This window comes from Rhinoraja longicauda, chromosome 41 (genome assembly GCF_053455715.1).
Source record: "Rhinoraja longicauda isolate Sanriku21f chromosome 41, sRhiLon1.1, whole genome shotgun sequence".
In the NCBI taxonomy this organism is placed as follows: Eukaryota; Metazoa; Chordata; class Chondrichthyes; order Rajiformes; family Arhynchobatidae; genus Rhinoraja; species Rhinoraja longicauda.
Genome location: NC_135993.1, coordinates 6,978,952 through 6,989,551, shown reverse-complemented (window position 1 = coordinate 6,989,551; position 10,600 = coordinate 6,978,952). Strand labels below are relative to the sequence as shown.

Genomic DNA, 10,600 nt, shown 5'->3' with positions numbered 1-10,600 from the left:
TTCGATCCTGACTACACAGGCAACATGCGTAAAGTTTGTATGTTCTCCCTGTGCCAGCGTGGGTTTTCTCCGCATGTTCCGGCTTCCTTCCACATTCCAAAGACGTGCAAGTTTGTAAGCCAATTGGCGTCTGTAAAATTGCCTCAAGTATGTCGCAAAAGTGGGATAACATGGAACTAGTATACAGGTGATTGATGTAAGAAAATAACTGCAGATGCTGGTACAAATCGAAGGTATTTATTTCACAAAATGCTGGAGTAACTCAGCGGGTCAGGCAGTATCTCAGGAGAGAAGGAATGGGTGACGTTTCGGGTCGAGACCCATCTTCAGACTGTGTACGACTCCACTCATTACAAAGAGAGAGTTGGATGCAGCTCTTAGGGCTAACGGAATCAAGGGATATGGGGAGAAAGCAGGAACAGGGGTACTGATTCTGGATGATCAGCCATGATCATACTGGTGCTGGCTCAAAGGGCCAAATGGCCTACTCCTGCAGTATGAAGAAGGGTCTCGACCCGAAACGTCACCCATTCCTTCTCTCCTGAGATGCTGCCTGACCTGCTGAGTTACTCCAGCATTTTGTGAATAAATACAGGTGATTGATGGTCAGTGTGCACTCTCTGGGCTAATAGAGCTGCTGCCACAGTGCATCTCTAAACTAAACACTACATGGTGAGAGCATTGGACAAAAGAGAATCAGGGTGTGCTTAAATGTATTGACTTGCATAGCTGAAACCAAACTGTTGCTTCTGAAATGACACTGGACAAATGATAAATTAGCATGAAACCAATAAAAAAATCAGCAGAATTTTATTTTTAAAATGTATTCCTTCTTTTTGACTCTGAGGCATATTCAGCCAGTGTTTGACACAGTTCATGTAGAAGGTTGCACTGTTGGGGACGATGGAATTGGCCAACAGTCTCTCGGGCAAGTGCCAGCACATCCAGAGGTTGGGTCAAACAGAGCCCAGCTGCTGCTTCTTACTGGGCCTACATCCCCATTGTCCTCGCGTCCAGTGTGACTAGACTCAGACTAGGTGGCCCATTCGTCACCCGCCTCATTCATTCAGTTTCGAGTATCTTCTGCTTACCAAGTCCCTGTAGAACTGAAAGATCTTCTCGGCCGCCTTCTGGCATATCGCAACGCACTGCTGGAGCTGAAACAGAAGGCAAGCAAGGTCACAAGGAGTGCCCCAACTCCCGACATTATTGCCAGAGAAGGGGGCAATGCACATCAACACTGATGCACGTGAAGGGAAAATTACCAGTAGGAAATCTCACTGGCACATTTCTACTTTTGTGATTAACAGTAAAATGAACGTTATTGGAGTTTCAGGAGATGGGGGGGGGGGGGAGAAAGATGTAGTTGCTTGGAAACTGAATAACCCAAATCCATAAGCTGAACTCTGTGGATTGTTACCTTGTTACCGGCACGGTGGCGCAGCGGTAGAGTTGCTGCCTTACATCGAATGCAGCGCCGGAGACTCAGGTTCGATCCAGACTACGGGCACCGCCTGTACGGAGTTTGTACGTTCTCCCCATGACCTGCGTGGGGTTTCTCCGAGTTCTTCGGTTTCCTCCCACACTCCAAAGACGTACAGGTATGTAGGTTAATTGGCTGGGCAAATGTAAAAATTGTCCCTAGTGTGTGTAGGATAGTGTTAGTGTGAGGGGATCGCTGGGCGGCGCGGACCCGGTGGGCCGAAGGGCCTGTTTCTGCGCTGTATCTCTAAATTTAAAAATCTAAATCTTGTCGTGGTGGAGAAGCTCGTGTGGTCCTGAGATCCTGAGAGCGATGCCGTCTGGAGCTACTCTCCTGGTAGGGTCACCCATGGCGGTACGGTCAAGGGGGAGGTCCCTGACAAAGAGCAATCCAACCAAGACCTCAACGGTGGAACAGGCGGAGGATGACGGCCGACTTTAGTGGAGCGTCACAACGGCTGGGAAGGCGGATGGATGAAGGCTGCGGTGGGCGGGTGCTACAGACGGGAAGGTAGACGCTCCAGCCACCACGAGTCTCGGGCAGATGAGGCTCGTCAGCCTGGGAAGGCAGTCCATCTAGGAGAGTGAAAACTCTGATCTAAAACCTCCAATGCCTTGTGGCCAAGTCCAGTCATGGAAAAGGCTCCAGGAGTAAGCCTCAAGAAAAATCCGGTGTCGGAGTCCCGAAGGCAGATGGTCGTTGTCTACAACCTCGTTCTGGCAGCTCCTGTGATGGCGCTGGTGCCAAACTGTAACGGCCCTGCTGTTCCTTTGGATCGATCAGCGATGTTGTGAGGGGGGGACGTGCTGCATGGGCAACAGCCTGTCCTTCATACGACATCGCCCGGGTTTGCATCTGACCACACATCGACGATGCTCCAGCCGAGGTTTGGAGCAAGCAGCCAACACCCAGGATGCATCACCCATGGTCAGCCATGACCGAGGGGGGCCTTAGAAGATGAACTTGGATCACAACAGAAATGTCACCAGACCCCCACTATAAACTCATCCAATTCTCTTATTTCTAACCATCTCTCCTAAAGTTATTGCCATCAGTCAGAAAAAACCCACAAGAGCTTCTTAAACTGGTCTGCAAGCAAAGAGTGGTCCCACATAGAAGACTCATCCAAAAGGTCATGGATCACAGGGAGTTGGCAAAATTGGATACGAGGAAGAATTTTCTCCCATACAAAGCTGGGTTCAAATCTAGATCGCTCTGTCTGAGAAGATGATGGAAGCAAGTGGTCGGATGCAAGCCTGGGCGATGTCATATGAAGGACAGGCTGTTGCCCATGCAGCACGTTCACCCTCTCCACGTCGCTGATCAACATTTAAGCAGCACGCGGATGAGCATTTGAATCTCCAAAGCAGAGAAGGCTACAGTGGCACAGTGGTAGAGTTGCGGCCTTACAGCACCAGAGACCGGGTTCGATCCTAACTACTGGTGTTGTCTGTTTGGAGTTTGCACATTCTCCCCATGACCGCTTGAGTTTTCTCTGGGTGCTACGTATCCCCCCCACACGCGAAATACGTAACAAAATTGTCCCTAGTGCGTTTGATAATGCTGGTGTACGGGGCGATCGCTGGACAGCGCGGACTTGGTGGGCCGAAGGGCCTGTTTCTGCGCTCTATCTCTAAAGTCTACAGATCAAGTCCCATAAAGTGGAATTAGTCTAGATGGGAACTTGGTGGATAGGTTGTACAGGTGTTCTTTTCTGTGCTGCGTGCCTCCCAATATCTTGCATTAAGATGGCATCTTTAGCTGTACAAGCCTCAGCAGTGTTGCCAGACAGAATTAGACACTCAGCCAAACTTAGTTGTATAGAGGTGGATCTGGTCAGCATAGACACAATGATGTGAAGACAATGTTTCTGTGTGCTGTGACTCTTAAGACACTGAATTTGCTGCCTCGCCAGATATACTTAAGCAGCTCATTTATATTCAGCAAGAGATTAAAGCCTTCCCCAAACAGAAACAATTTGCATTTAAGTGCTAATTATTGCCAGACACACATTGTACAATCTATTTTTTTAAATTAAGAACCATTAATAGGTGTAAAATATGCCAATAATAATTTGTTTGTAATCAGTACATGTTCTCCGTTAAGTTTCTTGGCTGACCTTCAACCAGGACAATGCAACGATCAGCTCAGACTCTTGTTCCCCATTCACAGATTTTTCCGTCAGGGTGTTTTAGAGATACAGGCCCTTCGGCCCACCAAGTCCACGCTGACCAGCGATCATCCCATACACTAGCACGATTTTACACACTATGGACAATTTATAACTTTACCAAAACCAAATAACCTACACACCAGTACTTCTTTGGGAGTGTGGGAGGAAACCAGAGCACCCGGAGAAAACCCACGCGGTCACAGGGAGAACGTACAAACTCCGTACAGACAGCACCTGTGGTCAGGATTGAACCTGGGTCTCAGGCAGCAACTCTACCTCTGCGCCACTGCCCCACTCACCGGACATATGGTGTGTGATTTCCCTGACAAACCAGTGTCAAAATACAGCAGTGCAATATTGTGAGAGTCAAGGGTGTTTTATGGTCATCTGCCCTGAAATTCTTGATTAGTAAAATCCCAGAAAGGTTACGGGGAAAAGGAAGGAGAACAGGGTTGAGGGTAGAAGGTATCCCGGGTAAATCTGGCATACACGCTCAAGGAGTGTCCAAGGTGTTGCCAAGTGTCAAATGAGAAGAAATCCAAGAGGATTGTTAATGATAAAATGGGGTAGCCTCCCCCTATAACCCTTCTATCAGGAGCCAAGACAAGGAGGAAGTAAAGACAGAAATGAAGAGGAAGGAGGGGGAAAAAATAAAATGGTTATAAACTGACCTCCTCAACAGAATATGAGCCCTTTGTGGACAACGTGAGCAGTTGACTCTCGACACTGTCGATGGAGAAGGTGAGGACAGCAGCCGCCTCCTGGAACAAATAAGGGGAAGAATTAGAGGCTGGCGAGCTGGACAAGGATATCCTTCCTTTGTCCCACCCCTCTGACATCAGTCTGAAGGGTCTCGACCCAAAACGTCACCCATTCCTTCTCCCCTGAGATGCTGCCTGACCTGCTGAGTTACTCCAGCATTTTGTGAATAAATACCTTCGATTTGTACCAGCATCTGCAGTTATTTACTTATATTATATAGAGGCTGGCGAGCTGTCTTCCCACAATGACAGTAATGATGGTAACAAAGATGATCAGCAACATTTATCTAACATTAGTTAACTCAACCTCACGTAATCAACAGCAGTATAAGTAATCCTTTAAGATAATCAGATGAGAAAAAACATTTTCACTCAGAGTTGCAAATCTGTGGAATTCTCTGCCTCTAAAGGCAGTGGAGGCCAATTTTCTGGATGCTTTCAAGAGAGAGTTAGATAGAGCTCTTAATGACAGCAGAGTCAGGTGGTATGGGGAGAGGGCAGGAACAGGATACTGATTGTGGATGATCAGCCATGATCACATTGAATGGCGGTGCTGGCTCGAAGGGCTGAATGGCCTCCTACTGCACCTAATGTCTATAATGGGTTTGATCTAGGAACCGATACATTAAATTGGGACTTAAATGATAGTGTCATGAGCACTGTTTGTAAAATCCAGGCTCCATTAAGGATCCACTAGCATAAACCGAGAGAGCTGGAAAATGACCAATTGTGCATCCCGACTGCAATAATCCACTCCATGAAAAGGCAGTCGACGTAATCATCTATCACAAAGCTATACACAAAGTGCCGGAGTAACTCAGAGGGTCAGGCAGCATAGCTGGAGAAAACGGATGGGTGACATTGCGGGTCAGGGACCTTCTTTAGACTGAAAGTAGGGGGGGGGGGGGGGCGTTGTAGAGTTGGTGGCAGCACAGTGACGCAGCAGGGACCCGGGTTTGATCATGACCGTGGGCGCTATCTGTGTGGAGTTTGCACATTCTTCCCGTGACTGCGCGGTCTTTCCTCAGGGAGATCCCACATTCCAAATACGCTTGGATTTTGTGAAGTTGGCTTTTGTGAAATCACCCCCAATATTAATGAGAAAGTGGGATAACAGAGAACATAGTCTGGACAGGTGACTGATGGCCGGCATGGACTCAAAAGGCCCGTTTCAATGGTGTACATTTAAACTAAACAATTAATTAACTGCAAAACATTGAGGTGCAGAGGATGAAAGATGAACACAAACTCCTAACTACAATCGAAGGTAACACAAAATGCTGGAGTAACTCAGCGGGTCAGGCAGCATCTCTGGAGAGAAGGAATGGGAGACGTTTCGGGTCGAGACCCTCTTCAGACCCCAGTCTGACCCGGGCGGCACAGCGGTAGAGTTGCTGCCTTACAGTGAATGCAGCGCCGGAGACTCAGGTTCGATCCTGACTACGGGCGCCGTCTGTACGGAGTTTGTACGTTCTCCCCGTGACCTGTGTGGGATTTCTCCGAGATCTTCGGTTTCCTCCACACTCCAAAGACGTACAGGTATGTAGGTTAATTGGCTGGGCAAATGTAAAAATTGTCCCTAGGGTGTGTAGGATAGTGTTAATGTGCAGGGCGGCGCGGACCCAGTGGGCCGAAGGGCCTGTTTCCGCGCTATCTCTAAATGTAAATCTAAAAACGTCACCCATTCCTTCTCTCCCGAGATGCTGCCTGACCCGCTGAGTTACCCCAGCATTTTGTGTCTACCTTCGATTTTAACCAGATTTTGCAGTTTGTTTCCTACTCCTAACTACAATGGGAGATTAATTAGTAACTGAGGGCTCTTAAGAGTCCAGGGATTTCACATCACCAACCTTCTCCATCGTGGTTGTTGGGTCTAGAAGGATGTTTCTGTCAGAGTCGATCATGCACGTGATGCCGCAGAAGACACTTTTCATTGGGAGCCCAGCATCCATTAGTGCCATGCAGGCAGCGTTTAAGCAACAAGACAGCAGCTACTCCTGGCTGTTAAGGATCTCTCTGGTAATGGAAACTTTAACAACAGAAGTTGGCAAAATGGTGCTTACCTTGAAAGCTGTAAATGGTGGGATTGAGCCTGATTAGAAATTCATTGAATACCAATTCCCTTCTGCTTTATATTTACAGATGCTCCCACTGACCATATTTCAACTTTGCAATGGTACAGACTGCAGCGGCCCTAGCGACCCGCAGCTCGCTTCCGGCCATGTGATCAGGTGCATTAAATATAATTTGGCGTACGATATTTTCGGTTTCCGATGGGCTTCTCTGAACGTAACCCGATCGTAAGTTGTGGAGCACCTGTACGTACATTATTTATGGAAAGCTGAATAATTAAAATTGCGCCGATGCATTTGCTGAGGCTTAAGGAATAATGTTTTAGAGAAGCTGCACGGAAGCAGGCCCTTCAGCCCACCGAGTCCGCACCGATCAGCCATCACCCTGTACACTAGTTCTATCCTACATACAGCCGAGAGGCAGCTGTGGGGCGAAAGGTATAGTCACCATTTCTGCTTGAGACGCTGCATCTCAGTCATGAAGCCCCCCCCACACAGAAGCTGCTCGACCCACTGAATTCCTTCAGCAGATTGCTCATCAAAACAGGATGTTGATGGGACTTTACATTTATTACCACTATAATACCTACTTTACAAGCCCAACTTGTCTTCATCATCACTACAGCAATTTGGAACATCCAAGTGGTAGCATGTTAATTGAAGTGGTAGCATGTTTAGTTTAGAGATACAGCGTGGAATCAGGCAATTCGGCCCACCGAGTCCACGCAGACGAGCGATCCCCGCACAATAACATGATCCTATACACACGAGGAACAATTTATATTTACACCAAGCCAATTAGCCTACAAACCTGTACGTCTTTGGAGTGCGGGAGGAAACCGGAGCACCCGGGGAGCATGCACAAACTCCATACGTGTAGCACCTGTAATCAGGATCGAACCCACTCTGGTCTCTGGCGCTGTTAGGCAGCAACTCTACCGCTGCGTCACCAAGTTTTTTTATTGACGGAGCCTAAGGGGATCAGAAGCTGGCACGGTGACTGACAATAGGTGCAGGAGTAGGCCATTCGGCCCTTCGAGCCAGCACCGCCATTCAATGTGATCATGGCTGATCATTCTCAATCAGTACCCCGTTCTTGCCTTCTCCCCATACCCCCTGACTCCGCTATCCTTAAGAGCTCTATCTAGTTCTCTCTTGAATGCATTCAGAGAATTGGCCTCCACTGCCTTGTGAGGCAGAGAATTCCAGATTCACAACTCTCTTGACTGAAAAAGTTTTTCCTCATCTCCGTTCTAAATGGCCTACTCCTTATTCTTAAACTGTGGTCCCTGGTTCTGGACTCCCCCAACATTGGGAACATGTTTCCTGCCGCTAACGTGTCCAACCCCTTAATAATCATATACGTTTCGATAAGATCCCCTCTCATCCTTCTAAATTCCAGTGTATACAAGCCTGTCACTATGGGCAGGATACAGATCCAGAGTCGTGGATGACTTGCAGCACGATGGTGATGGAGGATCGTGGGTGCAGGGCAGTCAGGACGGTGGCCTCACAGGTGTTTCGAATCATCTGCTCCTTGCTTTTCTCTGCGACACCTTTGGAAAAGCAAAATCAACGTGAATGCAGGACGTCAATTTGTATAACAGCAACAGAGCACTTGGCTTTGCCAGAGACTTCTCAAAAAACATTTTTGTGCATGTGCTATTTCCCGCCAGACTGCAATCCACCCAGATCCAAATCTACAGCCCACCTGAAACAGTCCCACACTTCAGTCTTCATCCTTGCCCAGGGTGCTAATTGGCCCTGTTAGATGTTTCCCTCAACATGGTCTCTCGGGAAGCCTCCACTTACTTGGTAACCCGACTTTTGGCTTGAGTAGGACATCCAGGGTGGCTTTGTCGAAGATCTCTTTGCTCACTTTCACCTCCGCGGGCCCGTATACAGCAGCCAGAACTGTTGTATCTCCTGTGATTAAAACAGATTAGCACAGGCAAGTGTCAACATTGCCACAGAGGGTCAACACTTCACAGCAATGCGTTTAGCGATGCTGTTACTTCTCCAAAGTAAAAGTTAACCAGGTGAAAAGATATCCTCTTGACAACAGAAAAAACAAAATCAGCTGCACTGTTTAATTGCAGAAACAAAGACCTGCAGATGCGAGTTTATACCAAAGATAGACACAAAATGTTGGAGTAACTCAGCGGGCCAGGCAGCATCTCTGGAGAAAAAGGATAGGTGATGTTTAGGGTCAGGACACTTCTTTTGGGAGCAAAGAGCACAAGGAGCGCACCATCTCATACACCACTCATTAAACCGAAGTGGACGCAAGACATACTCAGCCCCGAGGGACAGCTGGAGCAAAGGATAGCGTGAGGTTGGTGCAAGGCAAGGGGGAAAGAACAAACTAATGGGATTAGTTAAAAGTGAGTGGGGTCTTAACCTGAAACATCACCCATTCCTTCTCTCGAGAGATGCTGCCTGTCCCCCTGAGTTACTCCAGCATTCAATTAGTGCTGGTGTCAGGGGTTACGGGGAGAAGGCAGGAGAATGGGGTTAGGAGGGAGAGATAGATCAACCATGATTGAATGGCAGAGTAGACTTGATGGGTTGAATGGCCTAATTCAGCTCCTATCATTTATGAATCTGAACTTACACGATATAACTTTATTTATCCCAGGAGGGAAATTGATCTGCAAAGTCATAAAACACAAGATACATGAAATTAAAGCGATGAGTGGAAAGGATTTGAGATGTGCAAAGATTAGGGGGGGGGGGGAGGGGCATGTCTACCCCACAACAGAAGGGGGAGTTGTACAGTTTGAGCACATCTTATGGAAAGTTTTTCACTGTAGGTCAAAGATTCACAAAATCACGCCATCAAAACTTCCGTCATCCCAGAGTACCAACTGCCATGAAACAAGACTGGTCATCAACTCGCTAAATTTCAATAAACTTTGTTACCAATATTCCCTTTATCCAAGGATGATAAGGGAATGTAATATGTTACCACCCAACACAGATGCTGCTCCCAATGTTAAGTCATTTAAAAAGGGGATTGTGCAACTAGATCTGTAGGAAAATAACTGCAGATGCTGGTTCAAATCAAAGGTAGACACAAAATGCTGGAGTAACTCAGCATCTCAGGAGAGAAGGAACAGATGACGTTTCTCTCAGTTCATTTTTTTCCCCTCGTCATTCATTTCTCACTCTGCTTTTATTTTTAAGTGACCTCTTGCAGAACTATTTTGGCGTGTTCTTAACAGTGTACTTTTTTTTAGATTTAGTATTTGGATTTGAACAAAAGGCATAACTTTTGCCAAGAAATCCTTTGGCAATAGTTGGAGTTACATGGACAGTGGTTGGGGAAGAAAAAGTTTAACTATTAAAGTTTAAGAATAAGGGGTAGGCCATTTAAATTTAGGACTGAGACAAGGAATTTTTTTTTCACCCAGTGAGTTGTGAATCCGTGGAATTCTCTGCCACAGAAGGCAGTGGAGGCCAATTCAGTGGATGTTTTGAAGAGAGAGTTAGATAGAGCTCTTGGGGCTAACTGAATCAAGGGGTATGGGGAGAAGGCAGGAACAGGGTACTGATTGTGGATGATCAGCCATGATCACATTGAATGGCGGTGCTGGCTCGAAGGGTCGAATGGCCTCCTCCTGCACCTATGTTCTATGTTGTTTCGGGTTGAGACTGAAGAAGGGTCTCGACCCGAAACGTCACCCATTCCTTCTCTCCTGAAATGCTGCCTGACCCGCTGAGTTACTCCAGCATTTTGTGTCTACCTTCGAGCAACTAGATTTCCTCAACTTGCTCAAAAAGGCCCACTTCATAATTTAATCACTACTCTACTCACTCCGACCTGCGCGAGATCACCACTTTAAGAGGTATTTGCGCAGTAGTCAACCAGAACGCGTGAGAATAAACTAAACGGAACTGGCTTATCCCTGCCGGCTGTGGCCGGAGCAAGCAGCGCCCACCTTGCATGAAGGAGGCCGAGCCGTCGGGCCGGGACAGGACGCTGTGCTCGCAGCAGAACGGGCGCAGCAGCTGCATCTCCCCACCGCCCGCCACCGCCGCCATTTTGTTTCCCGCCCACCTAGCGGCGCGCACTCCACACGTCACCGCGCCTGACGGACAGCATCCTCCA

General features: G+C 47.6%; 1 protein-coding gene across 1 annotated transcript; it reads right to left on the bottom strand.

Annotated features, from left to right (window-relative positions):
* Positions 1-807: 807 nt before the first annotated feature.
* Positions 808-10,533, bottom strand: exosc5 (exosome component 5). The gene is made up of 6 exons (XM_078430931.1): positions 10,431-10,533; positions 8,302-8,415; positions 7,924-8,045; positions 6,268-6,408; positions 4,328-4,417; positions 808-1,157 (listed from the first exon to the last, which is right to left on the bottom strand). The coding sequence occupies exons 1-6, from the start codon at positions 10,531-10,533 to the stop codon at positions 1,059-1,061; spliced, it is 669 nt and encodes a 222-aa protein (XP_078287057.1). The 3' UTR covers positions 808-1,058.
* Between the last annotated feature and the right edge of the window lie 67 nt (positions 10,534-10,600).